This window comes from Cibotium barometz, chromosome 3 (genome assembly GCF_041138505.1).
Source record: "Cibotium barometz isolate CiBa-2024 chromosome 3, ASM4113850v1, whole genome shotgun sequence".
Classification (NCBI taxonomy): Eukaryota; Viridiplantae; Streptophyta; class Polypodiopsida; order Cyatheales; family Cibotiaceae; genus Cibotium; species Cibotium barometz.
The window spans coordinates 26,208,237-26,223,380 of record NC_141048.1 but is presented as its reverse complement, the minus strand read 5'-3'; the positions used below and the strand labels follow the sequence as shown (position 1 = coordinate 26,223,380).

Here is a 15,144-nt window from a genome sequence, read left to right as displayed (position 1 = left end):
CTGCTGGAAACCCTACTGTACCTCCTGCCAGTACATCTGCTGGAAACCCCACAATACTGCAAGTACATCTGCTGGAAACCTGCAGTACCGACGGGAAACTCTACTGTACTTGCAAGTATGCCTGCTCGAAACCCTACTATACCTGCTGTACTTGACTGTGTACTGCTATACCTGCCTACTGTACCTCTTGTACCTGTTGAAATGCTAACTGTACCTACAAGTACACATTGAAACCTTAACTGTACCTGCAAGTACATGCTGAAAACCCTACTGTACTTGCAAGTACCTGCTGAATATCATCCTACATCTACAGTACCAGATGTATGTGCTGTGAATGGGCACCAAGTGTACCTCTTTGAGTACCTGCTACTGACACCGCATACCAGTACATGATCATATACTCGTACTTGTTCGTGTACTTGTACCTGTACTTGTTTGTGTACTCGTACTAGGGAGGCTTGAGCCAGGGTCTCTGTGAGGGTGTCAGCCAGGCTCTATTTCGAGATCGCCTGTTTGTGTGTGGTCTTGGAACGATAGTTTCATGTTCACTTCCCTCCACGTGTATGAGACTGGTGTCCAGGCTATTTAGATCAGCATTTCGTGTTCACTTCCCGTTTGCGGCCCTAGTGGTGGTGCTTGTCTCTTTTGGAGATTATCTTGTGCAATGATGTATCATTCAGTTGTTATGTGCAATGTGGCTTTTACATATTAAGTGTGAAGTGCCCAAGGACATTCACGCCTAGCCGGTGTAGCTACACTATACCTACTTTATGCTGTCACCTTGGTATGCCACCTTTGCTTATCTTTGATTGGTAAGTTTGTCTAGAAATTCTTTCGATGTTTACTAGTTTACTTTTGGATAGAAGGAGAAGGCCGTGAAGGTCGGAGTATCTTTTTTTTTTCCAAGAAGAATGTAGGAGTATCTTTAAACCAACCTGGGTGTGAAATTCTTTTATTGGCATACGAAAAGTACTGACATTGCTGTATTGTTTGTCCAGTGGTTTTATGCCCACGGTGTTTGTTTTCCTGTCGAGAATTCCAGTCATAGGTTGGTTTTTCCAGCAGCCTTTCTTTCTATCGGTGAGCATGTGTATTTCTTGGGGTCACTTAACTGTCACATTCGCTTCAAAATTTGCAACCTTTAATGAATGCATGTAATTATTGCAGTCCTGATCTTATCGAGTTTGCCCTTGTAGTTTTTTGACCGTTTTCGGCAGCGGAGAGTACCTGTATGATGTGCAGCAACAGCTGCTCACAAGGGGTAGGATCTGGTTGGGGATTGAACTCCAGAATGAGAAGAAGGGCACCATGTAGTGGGCCTCGTCCAGAAGCAGTGTTTGGGGTGTGAACACGAGCAAACAGTGACAGACTCAAATTAGCAAATGATTTGCTTATGTAAATGATAGAAGGGGAGGACTCCCACGGTTCTTGGGAGGAGCTATTTGGGACTCTGCCAAGTGTGTTCTAGAACATTTCATGGTATTGCATACAGAGGAGAAAAAGCTAGACTTAGTCATTGAAGTATATACATCTGTTTTGTCCGTTTTTGGAATCTCTCAGATGCTGTTGGGTTTGTTAGCAATGTCAAGAAGATGCTTCATATCCTGTTATTTCTGTGTAATTTTTTTTAAAAGTCAAGGCCCCTCTGAACAATTCTGTGCTGTCATGGTGCAAGATGTCTAGCTAAAACATTACTTTCGTGGAAAAATTTCCCTTTTTCTTTTTGTGAAAATTATCCCTTTTCATGCACTGGAGTTTTATTTCTCATTTGACAAGTCAACTCGAATGTTGAAAAACCTTTCTTAAAAATGTCCGTAATAAGACGGAAGGATACATGACTAGTACGTCCGTTTTGAGCAAGTGTTATTCAGAATGACTGGGTGTAAATGGCACATAGGCAGTGAATCAAGTGGAAAGTCAAAGGCACCAGCTCAACCGGTGGAAAGGCCCTTGTAGGGATGTGTTTTGGGACACGACATTTGGTTGCATGCCTTGATCGGCAAATGATCACCGGAGTATAGCACATGATCGCTTTTCCTTGTAATAAAGTCTTCAACTTACAGAAGATGTGCATATTTGTTCCAACCTGTTTGGTATGTCCGTATTGATTGAGCAATATTTTTCAATTGCATGACATATGCCTACATATAGATTTGATACTTTTCTCAACATGTTATTTTTGATGTGGTTGTGTTAATACTTTCAAAGATTTATTTGACTTCATATTTTCTTTTATTAAGGTGGGGTGCTAGTAGCTATGAGTATGCAAGGGGTGGTAAAGTGCTATTTTGGAAAGTTCAAAAAAAAAAAAAGAGTGCCAAGGAACTAGTGTGCTTTTTATGAAGCCGTAATAAGGAGATCTTGGGAATTCATAATCAATTAAGCCGCTCAAAAATTTGATCACGTTGCTTTTGCAAGAGGAGCCTCCATTTCAAGCCAAAGACGGCTCAAAAATATAACCCCATGATACACAACTTTGTATCTAGAATCTCTCATTGCACAAAGCAAGAGCAATTAAAAAGTTAACCCTATATTGGATTTGTGATATGGGACACTTTGAAGCCCTAATTTTCAATAGTCTAATATTGTTCAAAAGCATTCATTTGTTGCATCAAGTGTTGGCATAGCGTAAGAACAAGGCTTGATCATCTCTTGCAAAAGGTCACGACATATAGCTCATGTTATACGGTGAAGGATTTTTTCAAACAAAAGGGGGGACTTAATTTGAGAAAATGTAACAAATCTTGAAAGGTGGTGATGGAAAGGACCTTGAATGACCAAGAAGGGACAAAGCCATGTGCTACATTAGAGATCACAATCGTATAAAAAGGTATTCTATGATGGCATGAAAAATTTGAATGCAAAGGCCACTTTTATTGGCATGGAAAATCTAGTCAATATTAAGGAATGAAATAAGACATGGTAAATCAAACACGTTGAATGAAGCAAAGGGCATATTTGCATGTACGGTCATGAACCTCAGAGCTTGGATAGGCAAGCAATCAAATAAAGAAATGAATGAAACTAATTTTGTAGTAATTTGTGTGTGTGTGTGTGTGTGTGAGAGAGAGAGAGAGAGAGAGAGAGAGAGAGAGAGTACATTGACAATGCAAAGAATCAACAAGCATGAGGTTAGCGCATGGTGTAGTGACAAAGACAATGATATTCATTTTGTACGTTTTCTAGAATCTTTTTGCAAGGGTAAGGGAAGGGGAGGTTGTTGGGGGGAGAGGGGGGGGGGATTGCTACCATTGATAACTACCTTTCCCTTTGCCAAGCTACAAACTCTGGTCCTCCTAAAGTCTAGCAACATTTTTCCAATAGACAAAAGCTTCTTTATAGCACTATGTTACATCTTCTTTTTAGTAGTACTCTAGATGACCTATAAATCTATGCACCCCTTCCAGTTAGTAGGTGGTGGCGATTTCATGATCAATTGGATCTTTTCTTTCATTAGTGGAAATGCCATTCTTAGAGATGATGTGTCCCATGGCTTCCGATAGAGTACGTTATGATAGCATTCACCTTCGAGCATCTCCCTTCCTTAGCTCGTGCAGACCAATGGCCTTGGCAAAACACTTCGAGCACCTCTATTTTCTCACTATGGCAGACTGGAGACATACATGATACTCAAGATAATGGATCATGGTGCCCTTAGATGGGTCTATGCTTAATCCAAAATTGGTGTTTCAGTGGGTTCAATAAGATGCGATAAAGTTTGCATCTTTCAAATACTTGTCTAGGACAAGCGAGATGCTCTTTTCACTTTGAATATACGCAAAGGTCATCTATGAATATCTCTAGGATATTTCAAAGGAGATCCTTGAAGGTTGTTCACATCAAAGCGTTGGAAAGTGCAAAAGCATTGGCTAAGTCGAATGATATGACATGATATGCGTTGGAAAGTACAAAGGCATTGGCTAAGACGAATGATATGACATGATTGGCTAAGTCCATAGCAAATTATGTCTTGTGTTGATCACTTGATCATAACCTAGTTAAAGTTTGAGAAGCCATCTAAAAGTCATAAAATTATTCTCCGTTGGTGACTCTCCAAAACACGTGGGCAATTTATGGGAGCGGCGGATAACTATGGTGCATTAACCTTTTTGAGGTCAACACGCACTCTAAGATTTATGTTCTTCTTAGGGAGAATCACAATCAGTGATACCCATTCGGTATGCTCGCACATGATTCCCGCATTAATGAGCTTTTCGAGCTCATCTTTGATCAATTGTTCATACTTGGGATTTATGTTGTAGGCTCTCTACTTTGATGGTTTTTCCCTTTCCATGATAGGGATGGTGTGTTTCACCACTTTTGGAGGAATTGCCTTCATATCGGTGTATTTTCAAGAAAAACCGTCTTGATACTCTTTGAGCAGAGCTATTAGTTCTTGGGGTGAGGTCTTTGGCTATGAATATTGGCTTGGGTTCTTCACTTGGGCCATCGATATTTTCTTCCTTGATCTCCATAAGGCCATTATTTGAGTCATGAGTATCTCATTCCAGGCTTCTTTCAGTCCTCTCATCGTATATCCCATATATTGAAGGACTAGAAGTACTTTGGTACTACCTCATATCTTTCTTTGGAGGCTTGGCAAACTCTCTGAGTTTGGCTTCCTTCTTTGCCTCTACCTTAAGCTTATTGAGCTTGCGTCTAGTAACTCGGAAGATGATATTGTTACATGTAGCATATGCTATGTAGAAGCTTCTAAGAATGGAAAAAATGTTGCAAAGATTGCATCAGGATAAAAAATGTGTTTTGGTAATAATTAAGTGATAATTATAAGTACTTGCTTATCACATCAAAAATCCCAAAAATCTACAATGAAGTTAAACAAACAGATTGCTTATAAGCATGGCAATTCAAGAAATAACCTTAAAAAATCTAGCATATGAAGGAAAGAAAATAAAAAATCATATTTAATGTCACTTCTCCATCAATTTGAGTCGTCTATTTGCTCATGTGTTTGACCTAACCCATTCCATCCACCCTCCACTATATTTAGTTAAGGCAAGAGCAAGACCAAAAAGGGTATTGGGTGGTAAAGTTATCTCAACATTTCATTGATGGTTTCATGTTTGGATGAAGGTTGGATGGTTGTTTTGCAGGTTATGACATCCTAGAAACGACATCTTAACCAAACTATGAGCTAGGTTGCATGCAATTTGGATAAAAAATCATATTTAATGTCACTTCTCCACCATCAATTTGAGTCGTCTATTTGCTCATGTGTTTGACCTAACCTATTCCATCCACCCTCCACTATATCTAGTTAAGGCAAGACCAAAAAGGATATTGGGTGGTAAAGTTATCTCAACATTTATCTTTCATTGATGGTTTCATGTTTGATGAAGGTTGGATGGTTGTTTTGCAGGTTATGACATCCTAAAAACGACATCTTAACCAAACTATGAGCTAGGTTGCATGCAATTTGGATAATTGCTCTCTTGGATTAAATTTCTTACATTTTTTCTTAAAACTACAATCGTCAAATCATGATGGTAACTGTTGAGATGTCAAGCTCAACATGAACCGACACTCATGACGTGCATGGGTGGCTATCTCACGTGCTTAGTGTGGTCACATTATGGACAGCTTGTACATAGTACTCTAATACTTATGTTGATTTTCACTTAACTTTTGTAGACCTCTTTTGAGTGCAAGAAGAAGAATAAGATTTCAGCCTTCCATCTTTATGTGTGCCTTATTCATTATTGTGTGAGAGTGTGTGTGTGTGTGTGTGTGTGTGCTTGTAAGAGCTCAAGATTTATCTCTCCTCCTCCAATCTTTGTGTGTGTCTTATCTGTTGTTGCATGAGTGTGTGTGCGCTTGAAAGAGCTCAAGCTTTATCTCTCGTCCCTAAATCTTTTCATGATGGTATCAAAGTCTAGTTTAGGCTAAGGCACTGAGTAGTAAGCAAAAAAAGTTACAAAGGTAGGGGAAGCAGTACACGAGTAAGAGAATTATCATCTCTTTCCCTTCTTGTTTTAGTAAGACACCCCGGGTAATTTTGGGAGCTGCACATCTCCGATTGAGGAGCTATCTTTGCAAGTGTGGAGGTGCTTGTATGAAGCACAATACTTTCTATTGAAATTTTACGTAGTACTTTATATTGTAAATAGTCAAATTTCTCTAAGAAAATAGTAAATACAACTTGCTTTTGCCATGAGGCGGGAAGTTCACAGTGAGTAGTCAAATTTCTCCAAGAAGATAGTAAATATAACTGGCTTTTGCCATGAGTCAAGAAATTCATTAAGTAGTCAAATTTCTCCAAGAAAATAGTAAATATAATTGACTTTTCCCATGAGTTAAGAAATTCATTATGTGGCCATGAGCACAAGGTGCTGGGCCATCATATTTTGATCACTAACAACCGCAGCTCAGCACCATCTTCAGTATTCCATTGTCGACCAAGCTTGAGTGAGGCCCTTCATTCGAAAAACAGCCCCGATAACTTCAAGTTATGCATTAACCATTGCTTCTTTGGCACCTTCAAAAAGCATTCTCAATGCTCTCTAAAGAAAAAATTGGTAGTAAATATTAAAGTGGGTATCATAGAAAGAAAATTTGTTTAGCTAAACCTCTACTGTAGAGAGCATGCTCAGTTTCTCAAGAAAAACCCAATGGCATCTCCTCACAAGCTATAGTATGGGTAGCATGAGAACAAAATCTAAGCTAGGAAGAACCTCCTCTATAGAATATGAAAAGATGAAGGGGAGAAGAGAGCTTGAGCTCTTGCAAGAACACACACACTCACACAAACCCTAGAAGAGCACACACAAGGTGAGAGGCTGAAAATTCTTCTTCTTCTTTACACAATAAAAGAGGTCTACAACAAAGAAGATAAAGTGACTAACACACATAATAGAGTATATACAAAAGGTACATAATGTGAACACACTAAGAGGAGTGGATAGGTGTGGACTAGTCGGTGTAGTCTAGCTGTAGAATCACTGGCAAAGATATGTCGGTGTCAGCTACCAAACCCGCCAGTGATGTAAATGAACGATCATCAGCGCCTTGTGAGTGTCAGCTCATGTTGAGCTTGACATCTCAACACTTCCCCTCAAGCTCAACTCTAGCTCATGAAATCCAAGCATATCTCGAAATATATGGAGCTTCTAAGCTCCCAAGGCCTTCGTGAAGATGTGAGCGACCTGATCCTGTGTGCTGACGTAGGCCAAGCCGATGTCGTCTCTCTGCTGGTAATGTACCTCAATGTGTTTTGTCTTGCTAATGAAAAATTGGATTCCTGGCCAACTGTATACTGCTAAGATTGTCACAATATATGACAACCTTTCTCTCCATGTGCAACCCCGAATTTACAAGTAGCTTGCGTAACCAAGATACCTCACACGCTACTATCGTAGCTCCTCTATACTCTGCCTCTGTACTCGACAAGGAAACGGTGGGCTGCTTCTTGCTGCTCCATGTCATAGCAACACTCCCCAAAGAAAACATAAATCCATTAATAGATCTCCTGTTTGAGATGCTACCTATCCAATCTGCATCTGTATACCCATATAGCTCTAATGGTACACCTTCTACATAAAACAATGCATAATCAACAGTGGCTCTCAAATACCAAAGTGTGCGTCGCACAATGTCAAGATATGGTTTGCACGGAACCTGCATAAACTAGCTCCCTAAGCCAACAGTGTAACTCAAATCTGGCTTACTGATCGTGACATAGATCAAACTCCCCACAATCTTCCTGTACATAGTGGGAAGGCTCCAACACATAACCTACATCTACACTAAGCTTGCCATTTTGATATAATGGCACCGAGATTGACTTACAATCATTGTCTTTACCAATTACCATGATCTCTTTGACTCCCCCCTACCTTTAAACTGGCCTCTTCCACCTATGTGTTGCAAATCCTAGGACTGTTGCTACAGCTGACCATAATTCTGATTACGTGTTCAGCCAACGACCTCTACCTCGTCCTCTACCTGAACTTGTGTAGAAGGCATGTTGCTCTGAATTGTTTTTGTTTTGTGAAAACTGTTGATCTTCACCCAAATTCTTCTCTTCAATGATCAACATTGATACCAAATCTGTGAAGTTGGGAATGTTCTCTCGAGTTTGAATAGACGTCTTGAATGCCTTGTACTGTGGCCCGAGACTACGTAGACACACTTTCACCTTATCATCATCATTAATAGAAATACCAATAGATGCAAGGGATTCCACAATGCCCTTGATCTTCATAGCATAATATTTCACAGACGTATTTTTCTTCTCCACAGTATGAAGCTCATTCTTCAACTGAATCTTTTGTGCCTTGGTGTTATTTTTATACAGCTTAATCAAGGTATCCCATGCCTCCTTAGGTGACTTGGCATCTTGTATATGCCTAATCATGGTATCTTGTATACTAATAGAAAGCCAATACATGAATTTCCTTGCTTCTTGATTCCAATTCTTGCATTCTTTTACATCTGCAGTAGTTAGATTAATCTCCGGTATCTTTGGTGCCTACTCATGTTCACTTTCAATGTAGTCCTAGTAACCTTTTCCCAGCAGCCAGGAAACTTGTCAATCTAAAACTCCAAGCATGGAAGTTTTTCTTGTCAAGCTTCTTTGCAACAATCTGGTTTATTCCATCATTCAACATCTTATCTGCAACACAAATTTACCAAAAATAGCACTCTTGTTTGATCTTCACAAACTACTATATTCTTTGCACAGCGGTACTATACTGCACCTAAACTGTCACAATGAGTGATCTCAATTTTCATACATACACTCAATGGAAACTTTAAGACCTCTTTGCAAATTTCAGTACATACAATGTCTGCACAACCAATCTCCCTTCTTGCACTTCCAAAAAAAGAGTTCTATAGAGAATTGAAACTTACCTGCAGTGCCTGTGACGCTTGCGAACTGAAAAACGGAGGTTCAGACATACCCAAAACGCGTTTTTGACTTGAAAAGTTGTATCCAATAATGGACCCAAAGAACAATATAGTTTCCCTATCGCTTTACTCCCGCGAAGAAAGCTCCTCAATCGGAGTTTGTTTGTCGGTGCCTCCCGAAGAGCTCCCGATAAGGGTGTAGTAGCCAACACAAAGGGGGAGGAGTAGATGAAGCTCTTACCCTCGTACCGCTTCCTGTGCTTCTCTTATTGGCTGCTCAGTGCTCATCCCTTAGCATGAACCATGATCTGGTACCATGAAAAGATGCAGGGAAGAAGAGAGGTTGAGCTCTTGCAAGCACACACACACTCACACAAACCCTAGAAGAGAACACACAAGGTGAGAGGCTTAAAATTCTTCTTCTTCTTCACACAACACAAGAGGTCTACAAAGAAGATAAAGTGACTAACACACATAATATAGTATATACAAGCAGTCCATAATGTGAACACGCTAAGAGAAGTGGGTAGGTGTGGACTAGTCGGTGTAGTCTAGCTGTAGAATCTCTGGTGAAGATATGTATGTGCCAGCTAACAAACGCGCTAGTAATGTAAATGTCAAACGGTCATGCAGGCGCCTTGTGAGTGTCACCTTATGTTGAGCTTGACATCTCAATAGAATACACTTGACTTTCTCAACCCAAACCAGACATCTCCTCACAGTTCCCGGCCAAGAGCTCTTAATCATTAACCCACCACATTTATTTATAGTGACCCAGACCGTAGAATCTTATGAGACGACCGAGTCTCCCCTTGCCATTTGCGTGTTGGCTTCACGTGCTTGCTATACAGCTCAAAAAGGCAACCCTCATGAACTTGAGACGGCTCCCATGCAACTGTTAATTTTGTCTAGCTAGCTTCTTCTTGGTGGTCGCGAGATGATTTTGATGATGACTAGTTCTCTGGTTGACTCATTCACATGCTTGCATCACCCTTGTGTGTTTTTTTAATCCAACGGTGGCCACTAAAGTATTAGATATCTTAGTGAAAGCCCTTTAAATTATTTTGTACAATAACTTTATATACATGATAAAAAACTACCTTGTTACCACTACTAGTATCCAATTAAAATATTGGTCATGCCTTAATGTTACCCAACCTCGACCATCACCAAATCTCATCTCGTTGAAAGAAGTCCCAAAAACTAGCCTTTGTGATGATAAACTCTTGAAATGATGAACCACTGCACCCAGTCTTCTCAAACAGCCATTGTCAGAGTTCACCACCTTAGCTATCATTACCAATGTGCTACTATTGGGTTCAAAACATATCAATCATGGAGAGCTTCTGACAAGATACATCATCGTTTCTTGAGTTGTGACATTCCCACACAATGCATCCAGCACAATGCTATAAATATACAAGATATGATAATGCATTTCAAAGCACAACCCCCTCTACTCTGAAGACCAAACATGCTATAATACCTACTCTAAGTATAAACCAACCATTATTTTTTGATACACAAACACCAAGATTCTACACATATATACATGTTTTTTTGGTTTTTTTTCCTAGCCTCACAACGTGTCTTCTTCCAGCTTACTCCATTGGTGAGGGGCACTGATAGTGTTGCTCTTTGATGATTGAGCCGCTACCTTGTCACTCAAATTTCTCTACTCATAATTTTCCTCCACTTCCCACACAGTTCTGGATCCGGCCTTGCATTTTGCTCTTGGGAAAGGGTTTATCATGTCTTTGTGGCTTGGTCTTGCTTCTATAGGTGCTTCCAACTTAGTTATAAACTTAGCTATGTCTTCCCAATTGGAAGGCCTCATTACTCTTGCTAGTTGTGCAAATTGCACCAATTGCTGCTTACATTGCAAGGCTATCTCTTTCCAAGCGCTCAAGATTTTCAAGCACAACTCCTGTCCAGCTTAAGTTGTCCTAGCATTGGAAATCCTGAATCATTTTATCTTTGGATTGTAGTTCCTCGGTGTGGGCCATCCTCATGGTGTCTACCTGTTTTCCTCTCTTTTTGATCTCAGCGGTGTTAGTAGTTGTTAGTGCCACATTGAGATCATTATCGCTTATTTTTCCTACCTTACCCCTTTTCTTCCCTGTGGGAGTAGTTGCCTCATTCCTTCATTAATGTTTTGATGGTCTTACCATCTTTCTTTTGTTCTTCCTTTATAAGCGCTTCTAGCTCCTCCACCTAGACACGTAGCATTGCTTCATCATTTGATTTCTCTTCAAATTTCTTTATGACTATCCATGCATGTTCCTTTAGCTCATTTTTGGGATATGGTCCAATGCAGAGCTACTCCACACCACTATTTCCTTTCCTTTTTCATCTATTTCTACTGGTTTCTTTCCTTCTCCTTTTAGGACAACGAATTTCTTCTTCCAAGTTTATGCTTCCTGTTGTAGCTCCTCATTCTCTTCTTGTTTTTAGCATTTCCTAATTCTGAGCCAGATGATGGAGCCATATTCAGATATCTTGAGCCTTCGTCTAGATTCTTGTCTCTTGGCTCATGAGGAGTTATTTGTTTACACGAAGTTGTGGGGTCTTCCATTACTCATTTTGATAAAAGACTGATAATAAAGAGAGAGCACACACACAAGAGCGCAACCCCTATTCCATTAGTGTAACCCTTAACCAAAGAGGGAAGGCATATCCACTCTCACACAATGCATAATGGAAGAGAACTACACACCACACATTGAATGTGCTGTGTTCACACACCAAATATCCCTATCTAATGTCCACACACTGTAGCTAGCTAGACGCAGCTATTTATTGTCACACACATGCTGCTATCTACCATGCCGCACCTCTATACTCCGCCTCTGTACTAGACAAGGCAAATGTGGGTTGCTTCTTGCTACTCCAACTCACTGCAACACTCACTAGTAGATCTCCTGTCATATGAAATTCCTGCCCAGTCTACATCTGCGTGACCATACACATTAAACTCTTTCCCTAACTCATAAAAAAAACCATAATGGGCCGTGGTCTTCACATATCTCATAATCCTCTTGACAACATCCAAATGAGGCTTCTTGGGACTCTGCATAAACTGACTCACTAGTCCCACAACATAACATAAGTCCGGCCTTGTAATAGTCAAGTAGATAAGACTACCCATTCTCTTGTACACTAGTTCATCACCCAAATCAGCCATAAGCTTCATATTCTACTCCAAAGGTGTCATCATAGGCTTACAACCTGTCATTCCATACTTTGCTAGCATGTCTAAGGCATATTGCCTTTGCACTAGCCATATACCATGAGAGATGTCCTAATCAACTCAATACCAAGAAATAATTTGTGTTCACCCAAATTCTTCATATCAAACTGTGTGCTTAAAGATGTCTTCACATCCTCAATGTCTTTCCCATGATCACCTGTCACAATCAAGTCATCCACATAAATGCCTATCACAACCAATCCATTCAGTGTCTTCTTCACATAAAGTGAAAAATCTGAATTTCCCACATGAAAACCAATGCTCATAAGATACTTTCTTATTTTGTCACTCCAAGCTCTTGGTGCCTCCTTTAAACCATACAATGCTTTCTTCAATCTACATACACGTGTGGGATACTTAGGGTGTACATACCCCTCTGGCTGTTGTTCCATAAATACTTCCTCTTGTAGCTCACCATTGAGGAAGGCATTCTTCACATCCATTTGAAATAGATTCCATCCACGAGAAGTAGCCATAGATATCACAGAACTAAATGTAGACATCTTAGCCACTGGGCTAAATGTCTCATCATAATCCAAACCACGTGTCTGTGCATATTCTTTTGCAACCAACCTTGCTTTATGCCTCTCTATTGAACCATCTGATTTACATTTCACTTTGTAAACCCATTTACAGCTAATCACATTCTTGCCATCTAGCAAATCTACCAAATCCCACATGTCATTATGCACAAAGGCATCCATCTCCTCATCCATGGTTCTATCCCATGTCTCCCTACCAATAGCCTCTTCAAAACATGAAGGCTCTACATGCTTTACCACTGATGTCATATATGCATAATGCATAGCATAACCCCTGTATGTCAATCTCTGTACTGGGTATCTCACTCTTTGTGATCTCCTCACTGGTTGTGGCTCACTACTACGAGCTTCATGTGCTCTAACATGTGGTGGCACATACCTGTCATTTCTAACACCTGGAGTTCTTATTTTTGGAATCCCCAATTCTTCATGAAGGCTTTCTGAGCTTGGTGAATTATAACTTGTAGTACCAATGCCAATAACTTCCACTATCTTTTTTCCTTTGTCCACAACGCTACTTTCAGTGCTCACATCATGTCTCAATATTCGTGACCATGGACTCACATTATCACTGGATGACTCAAGTGGTGCACTCATACTCGTAGATTCCTGCATAGGAAGATTCACATCCTCATTTGCATCTATGTCATCAATTATGACATGCTCACTTTCTTTGTACCAAGTTCCCATCTCATCAAAGATTACATCTCTACTAATGACAACCTGTTTTGTCACTGGATTATAGCATTTGTATGCTTTTGTCTCTTGTGCATACCCAATGAAAGCACATTTTTCATCCTTTGGATGATCCAATTTCCTTCTTTGCTCATCTGGTACATGAACATATGCAAAACATCCAAAAACTTTTAAGTGACCAATATCCAGGGCCTAAATCCTGTCATCCTCATAATAGGTGTACTCTCATGTATAGCTGTGGTAGGAGCCCTGTTCAACAAGTACGTTGTAGTAGCACATGCTTCTGCCCAAAAATAATTTGGCATAGACTTCTCATTAAGCATAGCTCTTGCAATCTACCAGTGATCCTATTTTTCCTCTCAGCAACACCATTCTGTTGAGGTGTGTACTTGCATGTAATTTATCTTCTTATCCCATGCTCTCTCAAGAAGGCATTAAATGCATGTGATGTGTACTCACCACCACCATCTGTCCTTAAACATTTGATTCATTGACCACTGTTTTTCCACCAATTTTTTAAAGTCAATGAACTTCCCAAGTTCTTCACTCTTCTCTTTGAAGAAGTAAATCCAAGTGCTGTAGTCATCTCAATAAATGTGACATAATACCTGCAACCATTAATAGTTGGAGTCTGTGTGCTGGACCCCATATGTCACTGTGAATGATTTCTAATGGTTTTCTGCTGATTTGACCATCTTTTGGAAATGTCAACATGCTTCACATATATGATTACTACCATCATATTTCAACCTGGGTAAACCACCAACTATACCTTTTTGCATAGATTTCAGCTTTTGCATAGATGTGTAGGCGTCATCCTGTTAAACCACTCACCATGGCATGTCATGTGGTTTGACGCTCGAGAATCCATATACCAAATATCATCACTCTCGCTTTGTGATATCATAGTACCTATTACATGTTTCATGGCAAACAAGTGCTCCTCATGTTGTGCATTACTAGATGATGCATAATTGCCATGCTGCACTCTTCCACCATGGAAGTCATTCTGCTTTTTATAGCAGTCTTTAGCCATATGTTCCATTTTACCACAATAGTGACACTCAATGCTACCAGCATTCTATTGGCGGTGTTTGCCATCTCTCCCTACCTCTAGATACAGATCTTCCTCTAACATGAGGGTGAAAACCATGACCACCTCTAGCACTCAATGATGGCTAAAAAATTCTGTTGAGACTGTGGTGATGATCGATCCTGCCAACCACGGCCACTTGCACGTCCTCTTGGGCTGAATCTTCCCCTACCTCTCTAGCACCACGATGAGTGAAAAATGCTTCATCCCTTGAATTTTCATTTGTGCTAGATGAGGCACCTATTTCAAGTTTCATCTCCCATAATAAGCAATGAAATCAGCTCATCAAAGTCTGGAGGGTCTCCACCTCTAACCGCGATAGAGGTTTCAAATGCCTTGTACTCTTTACACCCAAGCCATTCAATGTAATGGCTATCAAGTCATCATCATCCGTAGGAGCACGAGTAGATGCTAGTACATTAGCACATTCTTTGATCTCTTGCACATAATCATTTACACTTCTATTTCTTCGAGTCACACCATGAATCTTCTGCTTTAACTGCATCTTTGGTGCTGTAGTCGTATCATAAAACTTTACCAAAGTATCCCATGCATCCTTGGGATATAACTCAAAATTTCCATTCAATCCTTGTTTCTCACAAAGCAGTATCACTCTGGACTCTCCGTTGAGAACCAACAAGTCAGCAACGAGATCCAGTAACAGATTACAATAATTTTCTCGCCATCAAACATAT

General features: G+C 40.1%; 1 protein-coding gene across 2 annotated transcripts in view; it reads left to right on the top strand.

The window, feature by feature from the left end:
- LOC147639884 (vesicle transport protein GOT1-like) overlaps positions 1–1,725 on the top strand; it is a 65,657-nt gene extending 63,932 nt beyond the window's left edge. The window contains exons 5-6 of one of the 2 annotated variants that reach the window (XM_086775036.1): positions 999–1,048; positions 1,197–1,725. In XM_086775036.1, coding sequence (XP_086631162.1) covers positions 999–1,048; positions 1,197–1,204 — 58 coding nt within the window. In that variant the 3' untranslated portion in view covers positions 1,205–1,725. Of the gene's footprint in view, positions 1–998; positions 1,081–1,196 lie in introns of both variants that reach the window. The other variant, XM_086775026.1, reaches the window with a different exon arrangement.
- The last annotated feature ends 13,419 nt before the right edge of the window (positions 1,726–15,144 follow it).